This window comes from Schistocerca gregaria, chromosome 1 (genome assembly GCF_023897955.1).
Source record: "Schistocerca gregaria isolate iqSchGreg1 chromosome 1, iqSchGreg1.2, whole genome shotgun sequence".
In the NCBI taxonomy this organism is placed as follows: domain Eukaryota; kingdom Metazoa; phylum Arthropoda; class Insecta; order Orthoptera; family Acrididae; genus Schistocerca; species Schistocerca gregaria.
The window spans coordinates 909,901,802-909,919,064 of record NC_064920.1 but is presented as its reverse complement, the minus strand read 5'-3'; the positions used below and the strand labels follow the sequence as shown (position 1 = coordinate 909,919,064).

General features: G+C 37.4%; 1 protein-coding gene across 5 annotated transcripts in view; it reads left to right on the top strand.

The window, feature by feature from the left end:
• Positions 1-17,263, top strand: part of LOC126274965 (ester hydrolase C11orf54 homolog) — a 110,054-nt gene that overhangs the window by 60,483 nt on the left and 32,308 nt on the right. For all 5 annotated transcript variants that reach the window (XM_049977161.1, XM_049977158.1, XM_049977157.1 and 2 more), the window contains exon 4: positions 15,427-15,602. In XM_049977161.1, coding sequence (XP_049833118.1) covers positions 15,427-15,602 — 176 coding nt within the window. The remainder of the gene's footprint in view (positions 1-15,426; positions 15,603-17,263) is intronic.

The window sequence follows — 17,263 nt, the reverse complement described above, 5'->3', positions numbered from 1 at the left end:
GTATGAATTAAACCATTTGTGCACTGCCCCCCTCAAACCATAATGATTTAGCTTATCTAAAAGAATTAAATTCTTCAAAGACACATAATTGGCTGTCATTTTTGTGTCTGGTTGTTGAGTTTTTATGTTATAATGGTATTTACCCACTTTCAGAGACACTATCTTTCAGCATGGCCCTGTCTCTCCACTCATCTGACACCTGTAAATCAAATCCAGTATCTTTTTAGAAGTCTTATAGTGGGGTACGCACACATACTTCAGACAAATATTTTCCTAATTTTTGCCATTTTTGTTGTGTTTAATATTTCTAACTGTGCTTATTGCTAAGTTTCTTATCTAGTTCTTTGGGAACATTACCAATTTCTCCTCTTTATCATTTCCTCTTGCCTTTGAATGGAGGATGAAAATTAAAGTAATGATGCCTTTTGCCCTTCAGATTCCATGAATGTAATGAAGATGGGGGATAGTTTTTAGCCCAGAAGACCTGTTTTCTCTTCTCATATTCAATTCAGGAGTTATAGTAATTTTGCATCTAAAGACTGTCTTTGCTGTAAAAAGTCCTGAATAATCTTTTTATCTAAGTTACTACATTCCAATAATCCCTAATCTGTTTTTCAACAGAAGCTGGGAATTCCATGATATTTGTTCTTTTGCTTACTGACAGTCCCAACATTTCCCAGTTTCTCAACTGAAAATTGGCATGTCTCTTTCATTCATGACAAACCTGTAATTTTACCAAATCCATGCTGTGTGAGAAAAACTGAACGTTTGTACAGGGTGTTTCAAAACTGACCGGTTTATTTGAAATGGCAATAACAACTAAACAAGCAGCGATAGAAATACACCGTTTGTTGCAATATGCTTGGGACAACAGTACATTTTCAGGCGGACAAACTTTCGAATTTACAGTAGTTACAATTTTCAACAACAGATGGCGCTGCAAGTGATGTGAAAGATATAGAAGACAACGCAGTCTGTGGGTGCGCCATTCTGTACGTCGTCTTTCTGCTGTAAGCGTGTGCTGTTCACAACGTGCAAGTGTACTGTGGACAACATGGTTTATTCCTTAGAACAGAGGATTTTTCTGGTGTTGGAATTCCACCACCTAGAATGCAGTGTTGTTGCAACAAGACGAAGTTTTGAATGGAGGTTTAATGTAACCAAAGGACCGAAAAGCGATACAATAAAGGATCTGTTTGAAAAATTTCAGCGGACTGGAACGTGATGGATGAACGTGTTGGAAAGGTAGGGCGACCACGTAAGGCAACCACAGAGGGCAACACGCAGCTAGTGCAGCAGGTGATCCAACAGCGGCCTCTGGTTTCCGTTTGCCATGTTGCAGCTGCGGTCCAAATGATGCCAACGTCCACGTATCGTCTCATGTGCCAGAGTTTACACCTCTATCCATACAAAATTCAAACGCGGCAACCCCTCAGCGCCGCTACCATTGCTGCACGAGAGACATTCGCTAACGATATAGTGCACAGGATTGATGATGGCGATATGCATGTGGGCAGCATTTGGTTTACTGACGAAGCTCATTTTTACCTGGACGGCTTCGTCAATAAACAGAACTGGCGCATATGGGAAACCGAAAAGCCCCATGTTGCAGTCCCATCATCCCTGCATCCTCTAAAAGTACTGGTCTGGGCCGCCATTTCTTCCAAAGAAATCATTGGCCCATTTTTCAGATCCGAAACGATTACTGCATCACGCTATTTGGACATTCTTCGTGAATTTGTGGCGGTACAAACTGCCTCAGATGACACAGCGAACACCTCGTGGTTTATGCAAGATGGTGCCCTGCCACATCGCATGGCTGACGTCTTTAATTTCCTGAATGAATATTTCGATGATCGTTTGATTGCTTTGGGCTATCTGAAACATACAGGAGGTGGCATGGATTGGCCTCCCTTTTCACCAGACATGAACCCCTGTGACTTCTTTCTGTGGAGACACTTGAAAGACCAGGTGTACCGCCAGAATCCAGAAACAATTGAACAGCTGAAGCAGTACATCTCATCTGCATGTGAAGCCATTCCGCCAGACACGTTGTCAAAAGTTTCGGGTAATTTCATTCAGAGACTATGCCATATTATTGCTACGCATGGTGGATATGTGGAAAATATCGTACTATAGAGTTTCCCAGACCACAACGCCATCTGTTGTTGACAATTGCAACTACTGTAATTTCGAAAGTTTGTCTGCCTGAAAATGTACTGTTGTCCCAAGCATATTGCAACAAACGGTGTATTTCTATCGCTGCTCGTTTAGTTTGTATTGTCGTTTCAAATATACCAGTCATTTTTGAAACACCCTGTATATACGTATCTTGACATATGATGTGCTGATAGATGGTGGAACTACATACTTGTGTGCTCCACACTGTAAATCAAAATATAATTCTGATATCAGTGATATTCTAAATCAAGGACATTTTGAAAGACAGTTTAAATATTTCACAGTTTGATAACAACTCAGTACAGCAAAACTGTCGAGATTTAAAGTTTGTTGCATATGTCCCATTGTAGCCTTGCTGTTACCTGTACAAATGCTGTTACCTGTACAAATATGCCGTCAGTAGCTGTGCATCCATCAAATCTGATGAAACCTTAGTATTGAAAATAGGCCATTTGTCAGTAACATAGACTGCACCAGATCTGCATTTAAAACACTTTACATGCACATGGATGTTGAATAAACCACTGTTTATGGCCAATTTGAGTCTCATTTACTTAATTTATGCACAGATAAGTGGATAGCCACATACTACACTGTGTTGATGTCCTGTAGTATCGTCTTAGGGCAGTAACCTAAAACTGAAGTAACTATTCATAAAAGTTTAAGTGTAGCAAACAAATATTTAACACAGTCTCAGAATTATACCCCTAAAACACAGTATGAAGATAATATGGACTGTAATTATCATTTGTAAATATCACATTTCTCAGTCTAATGCCATTGTAACAGTTTTGAATTAGCTGTTATTAGGAGAATTAACACTGTTGTTGTGAATAATTACAAGTTCACAGTAAATCATTAAAACCAGCTACTGGATCATGGACTGAACTACCAGACATGAAATTTAGATAAAACCCAGTACATTTTCCAACTTGTAGTCTGTACTAAATCATTGGCAGTACATTTCCCAGCATTGATGGACACAGATCTCATACATTCCATAACCTTCAGCAGAATCATTAAAAATGGCATTCAACATGCCTCTTTGATAAGTTTACAGTAATTAAAACTGAAGTTAGCTATTATTGTTTACTGGAGTTCCATGAATTAAAATTAAAGATGTACATTTCTGAGTAACTGAATAGAGGGAATTTCATTTTGAAAAGGTCTTTTAGATACAAAAATGATTTCTATCAAATTTTGCTAGTTTATTTGCCTTAATATAGAATTCTGTTTCAGTAACAGCATTTTAACTAAGGATTTTAATTACTTAGAAAATAATTGAATGCAAGAGTTGCTAACATAATTTCATCACTGAGTGTATGAATCCTTTAGTTATGTATGTAGCTTTTTCATGTGCTTCATCAGGAAGTTAGGAATCAGGCATATGTGTACAGTGACGATGAACTCTGCTATTACTGATATTTTGTAATTAGCACAGTTTTTAGGCAAAATAATGATACTTATTGGATTCTAAATAATCAAAAGAGGGAAATAGATAATTAAGTTAAGATGAATATGTCACTATACAGTATTCAAGATCTTTAGATACTGTGCACATGTCCTATAAATGGTAATATTGAAGATATCCAAAACTTTCAAAAAGAAATAAATAAATAACTGAATAAATAATTTTGTGAGGAAAAAAAAAAACATATCATCTGGACAGATCCATTTGCTTTGTTACACTGTCTTCTAAGCGTCCTGATAAACTATAAATGCCCACAAGTTGTTACATTTTGTAAATAAGCAAATTTTCAAGTTATTTATTTTTTTAAATTACATTTCATTAATGTCATATATCAATTCAGATGGCCTTTTGGTCTGTTACAAATGTTATGATTATTATGAAGCTAAACTGAATGCTATTGTTGTTTAAATTGCTTCAAAATCTATTATTCCTAAATGTTTGCATGTTCCAAATGTGATTGTAACTACGGTTTGTTAATAATTTCTTTGCGCTAAGAATATAAGCTGAATAGTATGAGTATGTACAGGTATAGGTAGCAAAGATAGTATTTCAAAGTTTGCTCTTAAAATTATGAGTATTATATGTTGATAACTGAGCATTGAAAATGTTAGTAAGGAATGTGATCCACAATAAAGTAATGCACTCTTCAATATCGGACTGGATTCCTTGTTGAAATATGCGAAACCTGGTCTAAAGCACTACACAGTGCAGTGGTTAATATACTGAGCTCATATTTGGGAGAAACAGCGTTTAAATGTCCATCTTACTATCCACATACAGGTTTTTGAGCACTCAACTGTTCAGGAGAAATGAATTCTTTTAAAAAGCCGTATTCAATTCCTTCCTTGACTAATCTACATCTCCACATACACTGTACTTCGATATACAGAAAATCTACTCACTAAGCGACAGCAGAAAAAGACGCATATAAAAAGTATTATGTATGCAAGCTTTGTGAGCCACTGGTTCCTTCTTCTGGCAAAAAGTTTGAAGGGGAAGGAAGAGGGATGAATGAAAAGGACTGGTGATATTTAGGAAAATGGGTAGAGTTTGGAAAAGTGACCCATAACTGTGGGCTAGGGGAAATTTACCGGACAGGATGAGAAGGAAAAACTGATTGCTGGAGACTGCACTGGGCGAAGCCTGAGAGCTTAAAGGAGGAAGACAGAATAATATGCAATACAGAGATTACTGCTAAAATATCATGTGTGAGTTAAAAGAGCAGAAAACTAAGTCCACTGTATGTAATAGAGGTTATAGAGGGACAGTGAAAAATAGACAGGTCAGAAAATAAAAGATGTAGAAAACTAAAATGGAGTGAAGAAAGAAAAAGTTACTGTGGAGAAATGCTGAGACCAAAGAAATTAATGTGGTGAGAACCAAATTTTTCTTTTGTTTCCTTTACTGCTTGCTCAATATACAGATTGAATAACATCGGGGAGAGGCTACAACCCTGTCTCACTCCTTTCCCAACCACTGCTTCCCTTTCATGCCCCTCGACTCTTATTACTGCCATCTGGTTTCTGTACAAATTATAAATAGCCTTTCGTTCCCTGTATTTTACCCCTGCCACCTTTAGAGTTTGAAAAAGAGTATTCCAGTCAACATTGTCAAAAGCTTTCTCTAAGTCTACAAATGCTAGAAACGTAGGTTTGCCTTTTCTTAATCTTTCTTCTAAGATAAGTCGTAAGGTCAGTATTGCCTCACGTGTTCCAACATTTCGACGGAATCCAAACTGATCCTCCCCGAGGTCTGCATCTACCAGTTTCTCCATTCGTCTGTAAAGAATTCGCGTTAGTATTTTGCAGCCGTGGCTTATTAAACTGATAGTTTGGTAATTTTCACATCTGTCAGCACCTGCTTTCTTTGGGATTTGAATTATTATATTCTTCTTGGAGTCTGAGGGTATTTCGCCTGTCTCATACATCTTGCTCACCAGCTGGTAGAGTTTTGTCATGACTGGCTCTCCCAAGGCCGTAAGTAGTTCTAATGGAATGTTGTCTACTCCGGGGGCCTTGTTTCGACTCAGGTCTTTCAGTGCTCTGTCAAACTCTTCACGCAGTATCGTATCTCCCATTTCGTCTTCATCTACATCCTCTTCTATTTCCATAATATTGTCCTCAAGTACATCGCCCTTGTATAAACCTTCTATATACTCCTTCCACCTTTCTGCCTTCCCTTCTTTGCTTAGAACTGGGCTGCCATCTGAGCTCTTGATATTCATACACGTGGTTCTCTTCTCTCCAAAGGTCTCTTTAATTTTCCTATAGGCAGTATCTATCTTACCCCTAGTGAGATAAGCTTCTACATCCTTACATTTGTCCTCTAGCCATCCCTGTTTAGCCATTTTGCACTTCCTGTCGATCTCATTTTTGAGACGTTTGTATTCCTTTTTGCCTGCTTCATTTACTGCATTTTTATATTTTCTCCTTTCATCAATTAAATTCAATATTTCTTCTGTTACCCAAGCATTTCTAGCAGCCCTCGTCTTTGTACCTACTTTATCCTCTGCTGCCTTCACTACTACATCCCTCAGAGCTACCCATTCTTCTTCTACTGTATTTCTTTCCCCTATTCCAGTCAACTGTTCCCTTATGCTCTCTCTGAAACTCTGTACAACCTCTGGTTCTTTCAGTTTATCCAGGTCCCATCTCCTTAATTTCCCACATTTTTGCAGTTTCTTCAGTTTTACTCTACAGGTCATAACCAATAGATTGTGGTCAGAGTCCACATCTGCTCCTGGAAATGTCTTACAACTTAAAACCTGGTTCCTAAATCTCTGTCTTACCATTATATAATCTATCTGATACCTTTTAGTATCTCCAGGATTCTTCCACGTATACAACCTTCTTTCATGATTCTTAAACCAAGTGTTAGCTATGATTAAGTTGTGCTCTGTGCAAAATTCTACCAGGCGGCTTCCTCTTTCATTTCTTAGCCCCAATCCATATTCACCTACTATGTTTCCTTCTCTCCCTTTTCCTACACTCGAATTCCAGTCACCCATTACTATTAAATTTTCGTCTCCCTTCACTATCTGAATGATTTCTTTTATTTCATCGTACATTTCTTCAATTTCTTCATCATCTGCAGAGCTAGTTGGCATATAAACTTGTACTACTGTAGTAGGTGTGGGCTTCGTATCTATCTTGGCCACAATAATGCGTTCACTATGCTGTTCGTAGTAGCTTACCCGCATTCCTATTTTCCTATTCATTATTAAACCTACTCCTGCATTACCCCTATTTGATTTTGTGTTTATAACCCTGTAGTCACCTGACCAGAAGTCTTGTTCCTCCTGCCACCGAACTTCACTAATTCCCACTATATCTAACTTTAACCTATCCATTTCCCTTTTTAAATTTTCTAACCTACCTGCCCGATTAAGGGATCTGACATTCCACGCTCCGATCCGTAGAACGCCAGTTTTCTTTCTCCTGATAACGACATCCTCCTGAGTAGTCCCCGCCCGGAGATCCGAATGGGGGACTATTTTACCTCCGGAATATTTTACCCAAGAGGATGCCATCATCATTTAATCATACAGTAAAGCTGCATGTCCTCGGGAAAAATTACGGCTGTAGTTTCCCCTTGCTTTCAGCCGTTCGCAGTACCAGCACAGCAAGGCCATTTTGGTTAATGTTGCAAGGCCAGATCAGTCAATCATCCAGACTGTTGCCCCTGCAACTACTGAAAAGGCTGCTGCCCCTCTTCAGGAACCACACGTTTGTCTGGCCTCTCAACAGATACCCCTCCGTTGTGGTTGCACCTACGGTACGGCCATCTGTATCGCTGAGGCATGCAAGCCTCCCCACCAACGGCAAGGTCCATGGTTCATGGGGGGAGGATATTACTTCCTAAAATCATGCCGTGAAATGAGGCTCATTTCATCTGAGTTTTCCCACAACACCCAGAATAGCTATTCATTGCTCTCCCAATCTCTGTAATTCCTTGTCAGACCCTATGCTCATTCTGCACCTATCTCCCTATCCTATGAGTCCTACCCCTGTGAGTGTCCCCACTGTAAGACTTGCTCTATGCACCCTCGAGCCATCACCTATATAGCACAAAAACTGTCTGGTGCAGTTGTTATATCAGATACTGCTGCCACAATGGTAGGTTATCAAGATTTAAGTGAGTTTTAATGTGGTGTTATGCATGAGTGATGGTACACAGCATCTCCGAGGTAGCGATGAAGTGGGGATTTTCCTGTACGACCATTTCACGTGTGTACTGTGAATATCAGGAATCTGGTAAAACATCAAATCTCTGATATTGCTGCAGCCGGTTAAAGATCCTGCAAGAATGGGACCAACGATGAATGGAAGAGAATTGTTCAATGTGACAGGAGTTAACCATTCCATAAATTGCTGCAGATTTCAATGCTGGACCTTCAACAAGTGTCACCTCATGAATCCATGGACCCTGATTGTCAGCATGGGGCTGTTCAAGTTGGGCTCTGTAATTGTGAGGGGCATATGTAGTCAGAGTAAATGTGACCCCTGATACATCTAGGTATGACTCTGACAGGTGACACATATGTAAGCATCTTGTCTGATCACCTGCATCCATTCATGTCCATTGTGCATTGGGCAATCATCGTGCATAGTGAAAAATGTGGTATAGTGTTGAATAGCTTTTGGTGATCCAGGGAAATGCAATCTAGCTCTTCACCTGCAGCTACCATTTGCCCTTTTTTTCTTTTTTTTCTTTTTTTTTAAACTTACACTGATTATTACTCTCTTAGGTCTTTGGCACTGTAATATTGTCATAGTCACTAATCAAAGTCTGTTTGAAAACAGTCTTGAAGAGACTGTACTTGTTTTTAGCTAGAAGGTTTTAAATATTTGTTTTATATGAGAGCTGTTGGACTAGTTGTTCTAGGCAGTTATCTGACATTGGGTTCAGTATTACTTCTAAGTACTGATTTTACGGATGGTAAGATGTAAATAGTTTTCCAAGTCAGTATTCTACAAATGAGTCTCCCTGACTATTACCATTGACCAAATTAAAGTCCTCTCTGTTGCTACCATTGCTGCAGAATGTGAATCTATGAAGAACTGGGGGAGAGCCCTTGCTTACAACCAATAACAATCAAGAGATCAACCTGAGTAGATTACAATTACCAATGCAGATGTGAGCATCTTGGAGCTATCAGTATGGCTAAGGTAACAATGTTGATAGATTGTGCTATGAAAAACAAAAATAGATGGGCAGCTCACCAACTTGTAGTCCTGGCAATGTGGTAATTCAACCCCTGTTTTCCATTCAACTATGGCGCAGATAACACACAATGTGACTTGGTAAGTGATAATGTTGAATGAAGAACTGAAGGGTCTGCTGGCATGTGATCAACTTGTGAAAGTCTTGCATTGGTCTTAGACTCTGAGATTCAGAAACACTTTGGTCTGAAATGAAACTACTGTGATCACATTTCTGCCAAAGTTTAGTGTTGTCAGCTGTTTTTCCAAATTCTTTAAGCCCTGGGAGGCTAGTCTGTCACAAGAAGGGTTGTTAAAAACCCTACAAACATGTGTGAATTCTTGTAACATAAACACTATGTATGAATGTGATAGTAGACTAAGGGAACTGAATTAAGTGCAAGTGAAACCACGTTTGAATTTGTGTGAAGTTAATTTGAACAGTGTTCCATAGAAGTAAAGTGAAATGCAGGAAAACATTTTGCAGCTAAAGGAAAAGTGGATTTCTAAAAGCTGAAAAAAAGTAAGCAGTGAAAGTGATGTCAAGTATCTTTTGACTATATCTGCAGTAGTGTTGAAGAAAAACCAGATGTCTTCAAAATATGTAAAAAGAATAAATTCCAAATGCCGCACCACTTGACAGTTTTCTTGGGGTAGCCAATTGCCTTGTCTTTGATGGTTCTCTTGTGGTAGCTAATTGTTATAAGAGTGTCCCAGGATGAATTATCAGTATTCAGGGGTGTGGCAGGAATTTTTATTTGAAGGAAAAAAAAAAGAAAAAAAACCTCATATGGACATATGCCCTATTCCAAATGGTTTTCAAGATAGAACACACTTAATGTACATTTCCTTTTGTTCTGGTGGTGCACATGTAAGTGTCTTACCCTAATTGCTAGATTGGTCTCGGAAGTACAATTAAGTGACCATCAACATTGCCAGACCTTACGCCATTAGATTTTTGTTTATTGCACTAGATGAAGTCTAAGATGAGGTGTACAAATGAAAGGTGTACATGCAGAATGAACTGCTTTGTCACATCATGGATGCCGCTGTCCTTGTTAGGGAACGTGCAGAAGAACTCAGATAAGCAACACAACATGTTCTCTCAAAAGTGAACAACTGCATTGAAGTTGATGATGGCATATTTGAACTTTTATTGTAACCTGCACAATAGCTCTCGTATGACATGTTCTTTAATGCTTAGAGATGAATTTGATAAAAAAATATGTATTTTTAAACTGATTGATTGTAAAATTCGTGTTTTAATGTTTACTGACTGTTGTACATGAGCAAACATGATGATGCAGAAAATAAATAATGGTGTACATTAAATGTGTTTTTTCTCAGAACCCTTTTGTAATAGGGCATATGTCCATATGCAATTTCTTGCGTCAAATGATCGTTCATATTGTATCTCTCAAGATTGCCATTCCTCCTGAGACACCATGTATAGCAGTTGCTGTGGAAGATGCCCACCCAAACAAACATAATAAAGAAGCTGTATATAATGTGGTAGTCCTAAAACACATTAGAATATCAAGTGGTTAATATTAAGGAGGTTAAAAAGAGATTTAAAACTGAATTGAAATAAACTCATTAGGGAAGATGTCAGAAATGAAGATGATGAAAATTTATTTAAGAACAGGAAAGTATTCTGTATTAAACTAAGCAAAAAATTCAACATCTTAGAAACTGAAGATTATATATACATAGATATAATGGCCAATTATTTAACAAATCTTCTTAAGCAAACAGTAAAATATGTTGCAAATCCAGAGAGAACAAAGGAAAAGAAAAATATCAATTGAAACATGACAACTATTCAAGAGAAGGCATATTTGTAAGCAAATGTTAATGGATCCTTGGTAGAATATGCTGAACTATTCGTAAATGCCTTTGAGGGGGTGCCGAGGAAATAAAATGAAAATGTGATATGAGGAACAATTGAAAACAATAATAGTATGAAGAAGACAAAATAAAAATTTACACTGGATACACAACACATTTTGTTAGCTAAGGTGGCTGATGACACAGTAACTAACGACAGAGACAGTATTATATAATCATTTGAAGATATATTTAAATACTTGTATAGTTTAGGAGATGAATCAGAGAGATGTATAGTTAGTAATGAAAGTAATGATATTATGGGTTAATGCCCTCATTGTTTCAAAGCCATTCGAGGTATGAAGAAACAGTAGGTTCTGTAAGTTAATTGGGCTCCAATAGGAACAGTTGAAACTGGAGGCAAAGTAATAGAAAAGAAATATGCAAAATTCTTTACAGAATGTTTGTGGAAATAGACAGTCCACCAAAACCAGAAAAATGCTGTGCTGATGTTATTACTTGATTCACAAGAAAGGACATGGACAACACACAAGAAAAGCTGCAGACCTATGGGATACTCTCTCTAAAGTACAAGATATTTATTAAAATTATTTTCAGTCACACCAAAAAAACATTAGATTTTAATCGGGCAAAGAAACAAGCTGGCATTATAAGAGAATATAGTATAGTGGAACACTTGCTACTTGTGAACAAAGTTAATGAACAGAGTGATGAGTATAAACTACCACTTTGTCTGGCATTCAAAGAGTTTGAAGAACCATGTTGACCTGGTTTCAATGAAATCCATAATAACAGTCCCAGAGAAACATGGTGCAGATTCAACCTATGTGAGTACACTGAATAACATATACAACAATGCTACAGATTCAATTACATTTCAGCAGGATGGAGTGTTATTAAGATTTGGAAGAAGAGTCACTGAACTGATCTTCAGCAGGCCTAGAGGAAGATTTTATATCCTTGAACAGGGAAAAGAAAGAATGTACATACAGGTTAATGGAACGTCCCTGACCACCTACATTTTGCTAAAGACATTCTACAGTTTGTCTCTAATGCAGATAAACTTCAACAATAAATAGATGAACTTCATAAAGCAAGTTTGAAAGTAGATCAAACCAATTACAGTAAGACTAAAATAATATGTATTCAGTAGGTGTGTTAGAAACAATAAAGTCATCAGTCAGCTGCAAATAACCAAATGGTTTAAACTGAAGAGGACAGAAACAAACAATACTGTCATAATTCAGACACAGTGGTTTAAACCGAAAAGGACAGAACAATGGAAAACCAGTCAAAAATTCCAAACTTTACTTTTTTTTCACTCTATGGGTAGTTTCGGGCTGAGACCTATTTTCAAATAATCATAACACAGTCAAAAATGAGATTACCGAAGATGTGTGTTACAGTGCATACAGCATTCTTGAAACTCTAAAAGGACAGAGGTGAATGAATTACAACTTTTGCAACCTGCAGAAGTAAACTCATCTATTGATAGTCACCAAGAAATGGAAGCCACACACAACAAAGACATCTATAGAAGAAAAAGCAACAAGAAAGGTAAATGAAGCAGCTACTGATATAGTACAGGAAACAGCAAGCAGATAGAAGATAGTGTGTCCCTGTCATCTGAAGGAACCATAAGGGGACTTAGCAGAGTAAATCAGGTATCAGTTATGATCTTTGTGTATAAAGAATGATAAACATATCACAAATGACATTGATCTGTTAAATTTAGATGATTACAACATAGCTAGCTGCTATGGTAGGGACATCAAAGGAAGAGGTGGTGTAGCTGCATTTATTAAAAATAATGTAATATTTAGATCTGTATAGGTATGGAAATACTGTTTAGAACAACAGTGTCAAGCATGTGCAGTAGAATCCTGTATGGTGAGTCTCCCCTGACCCGCGATTCTGGGTGACTTTCCCAAAATCTCCCCCTTTTCCTAGACCTCTCCACTCTTTTTTTCTTCACCCTTTTTCCTTACCCTTCAACCGTTCTGCCTGAAGAAGGAGCCACTGGCTCCAAAAGTTTGCCAGTCACAACAGTCTTTTATGTGTGCGTTCTGCCACTTCTTAGTGAGTAGATTTTTTATCTATCCAATTAAATAGAAGTAACAGCAGGTTGCACAACAGCAGTAGTAGTGACAATTTACAAGGCAATTGGGGTTAAGTCAGGGTCTATCTGGTTAAAATAGAATTATTGTTGTCTGCTTTATTATCTAAAAATAATTAAATTTTCATACTTGGGGACTTTAATGTACACGTTCCAACTAAAAGCAACAAGAAAATAAACCTTCAACAGCTGATGATTCCATATAATCATATATCAGTACTTGACTTTCCCACTATTATCACATCAGAGAGTCAGACTTTGATAGGCAATGTATATATAGATTTAGTATGTGCTATAACTTCACTGTCACCCCTGTCTTAAATGGGCTACCTGACCGTGACGGACAGTTCCTTATTCTGCGTAACAGAACATCTCTCAAGAAAGCCACCACCTGGAAATCTATAAGATTGACGACGAGAGACTCACTGGAAATCCTTAAATAGTATAGAAGTAGTGCTGAAGTCCAGTATACAGGGTGGATGAGGTTAGCGTTAAATTTAACATGAATTCTCATACCATTTGAAGAGGTTTTTTCAAAAACGTTTGCCAGAAACAATACTTCACATCCCTCAACAAACTTTGGATCACAAAGAGAACTTAACACTCATACAAAACAAAGAGGGAACTTTACGTTACAGTTAGAATGTCTAAGGACACAACAAAAATTGGTCATTATAAAATGTACTACACTATCATAATGAAGTTGTTACAAAAAGCAAAAGCATTATATTAGTATATTATTAACAAGAAATTGATACATCTAATAATAAGGTGAAGACTACTTGGCATATCATTAGAAGGGGAATGGGGAAGAACAAAAGAACTTTAGGAGACTTCCAAATCAAACATAAAGGAAATCTTGTATGCAAACATGAAAACGTACCCAATACTTTCAACAGACACTTCTTGTCAGTGTCAGAACAAACAGGTTGCAAGGCCTCTATTAATAAAGCCTTGAGTCTTATGCAAAATATTATTCACAACAATTGCAATAAAATTCACCTTAGCCTTGTCAAAATATCTGAAATGGAAAGGACAATCATCTTTCTGAAGAATAAAAATTCCAGTGGAGTAGATAATATGTCTAACAAACAATGGAAAAGTCAGGATGAAATGCAACAATATTACGAAAAGGATAGTTCCTACACACCACATAGTGAAGATGCTGAGTCGCAGATAGGCACAACAAAAAGACTGTCATAAAGTGAGCTTTTGGCCAACAAGTCCTTCTTCAAAATTAGACAAAACACACACACACACACAGACACACACAAACACACACAACTACAGTCTCTGCCTCTGACTGCTGAAGCTGCGAGCAGCAGCATGTGGTGGGAGAGGCAACCGGGTAATGGGAGTAAGGAGGAGGCCGGGCTATGGACAGACTAACGGATTCAAATATGTGGTTGTGAAACCCCTCTTCAAGAAAGGTGAAAAAATTGGAGTTACAGATTACAGCCTATTTCTGAAGAATCAGTCTTTCCTTCTCATCCCATCCGTTACGTCTCTCCTGACCTGGGGTTCTGGGAGACTTTTCTAAACTGTACCCCATTCCCTAATCCTCTCCAGTCCTTTTCCTTCACACCTCTGGCTTCCCCTTCAACTCTTCGGCCAGAAGAAGGAGCCACTGGCTCCAAAAACTTGTGAAAGATAAATCCTTTTGTGTGTTTGTTCCCCTGCTGTCTCTTGGTTGTAGACCTTTCCCATTATATTATCAGTAATTGATTATGTTCCTTGTTAATATGATCTAAGAATGAACAGTCTTGTAGATTCTTATCTTTTAGTTTTAACTTTCTAAGTCAAACTTAAGTGTAATACAGTTGTGACCCAGTATTACTATTGTCTTTTTATAACATTATTACTTATGTACTAATTTGTTTAAAAAGACCACAAAAATTATTATATAACATGTAAAAAAAAAAAAAAGAAATGACACACACTATATCCTTGTGATCTTATCACAAGTGGATCAAAGAGTAAGAAACAAATAAATAAATAAACATATTGGGAACAAGACTGTACAAATTAACAATGAAGTCATAGAACCAAATTAAGACATTTTATATTTATGTTAGTTGCATCTGGTGACTAGATGGAGAGTAAAAGAAATAAATATTAGAATGAAAATGGTTTGAATAATTTTGCTAAATAATATATGGTTTAATTTGAAATAAATTCACTGCCTGTGAATATCTTGGCATCAGCGATACCAGTGATATTATCGTCTTGTGCCTACCTTGGAATGTAATATTCACTTGCATGTCTAGATGGACAGACATTAATGCTGATGACAGACATCTGAAATTAATTCAGAATCAATTTCCTGAATGTGAATATGTTGGCATCAGCTATGATGGGTATAGATGTTCTAGCTATTGGCGACATGTGAAAATTTGTGCCACACATAACTCGAACCTGGATTTCCTTTCTACTGTGAGTATGGTACCTGTGAGTGGTACCATGAAGTATATAGAGGATGTAGGAAGTGCTGTAGTGCTCACTTTGATGTCATGACAGCTCCCCTTATTATACTTCCATAGTTGAAACCAACATTTCTAAAAAGCTTTATGGTCCCTGATTTAGTTGTTCCATTTGTTGATTTGTTTCAGGTCTTTGTGGAAAACCCCGTCTTGTTGAAATTGGTGGTGTTCCATATCTTGTGCCCTTAGTGAAGAGAGAGAAACTGTATGATCTTAAATTACTTGGAAATCATGCAGAGCTTAATCCAGCTTTCATCATTGGTGCAGGTGCTGGACCATGGCCACATGCTGGTGTTAACTGTGAGGTGAACACAAAATTAGTGATTGTTAATGAAGCAAAGTATGAAGTTTACTGTAATAGAATTGTAGTTTCAAAAATTCTTCAATATCTATTTAATCATCTGCCTATTACAAAAAAGGAGTAGCACAAATAAATGTGAAATTCTGAAAGAAGTGGGGCAAGTTAGGGACCTAAGGTAGTGAGGTTAAAGAGGGAGAAGGACTTGTGTAAAAGGGTTAGAGGCAGTGGAGTGAAGAAGAATCAAATGTAAGAAGTGAAACAAATAAGGAGACTTAATATAAATTAGTGTAGAAGAATAACTGGAGTTGAATACATGGTGGTTGAGAGGATTTCAAGTGCACTTCCTAAACTGCTGGTTCTTTGAAGTGATATAAAAACCTCATAACTGGAACAGGTATCGTAATTTGTGTTGTTGTGCTATAACATATACTTATGAATATGCTTATGTGTTACAACTGTCAATTAAATATCTTTGCCTGTTATTTTGAACAGATAATTTCACATTGTCCATGAGGACAGCTTTTGCGCAGACATAGTGGTACCATGAAGTATATAGAGGATGTAGGAAGTGCTATAGTGCCCACTTTGATTTCAGTTTGGTGGAATCTCATTTCTGGACATGATTTAGGAAAATAAGAATGATGGCAGAAATTTCAAACCAATTTCAGAATAACAGATATAATTTGGTCTTAAGTGAAATGCTCATTCTAATATGGATGTGGACTTGCATAATCTTTTCTTACATAAAATGCAGTTTATGCTGTTGCTTCTGTGGAGCAGTTGTGGCTGGGAAACATAGATTGAAACCTTTCATTATAAGTCTTTTTATTTTACAAGAGGATCCTAAATATTCCTTAAAACATTTGATTTTTGTGCTTGTTTTATGCTATCTTGGTAAACTGTTTCTCTAACAGAATCCTCCTTCAATGCCAGATGGAGAAACAGATTAATGGGATGCCTTCATTATCATTGTTGCTCATCTTTCCATTGTATTTCTTGGAGATGAGAGAATGTTTTGCTTGTTTGTTGGCACTATCAGCTCATGAATATTAGTTCCTGTGGGAGCAGTATAAAAATTAGGAAGGTCTCACTTGATGTTTCATTGACTACAAACCCATTATAAATAAGACACTACCTGAGTCGAAGAATGATGGGGAAAGAACTGGCCTTGCCTTCATTAAATGAATAATTTACATCTACATCTACACTCAGTAAACCGCTGTGAAGTATATGACATGGGATATGTCCCATTGTGTCAGTTAGTAGGACTACTACCTGTTCCATTCATGTAAGGGGCATGGCAGGAACGATTGCTTACATGCTTCTATGTGGAGTGTAGTTATCCTAATCTTGTCTGAAATCTCCATTGGAGTGATGGAAAGGGAGTTGTAGTATATTGCTAGATCCATCACTTGAAGTTGGTTCTAGAAGCTTTCTAAGTAGTCTTTCAAGGGATAATTTGCTTCTTCTTCAAGTGTCTGCCAACTTAGTTCTTTCAGAAGCTTCATTACACTTTCCCAAGGATCAAACAGACTTCTTACAATTCATGCTGCCAATCTATGCATCTATTCAGTATCCCCTGTTAGTACTATTTGGTACAGGTCCCACACAGTTGAGCAGTATTCTATGGTGGGTCACACGAGTATTTTGTATCCCATCTCCCAT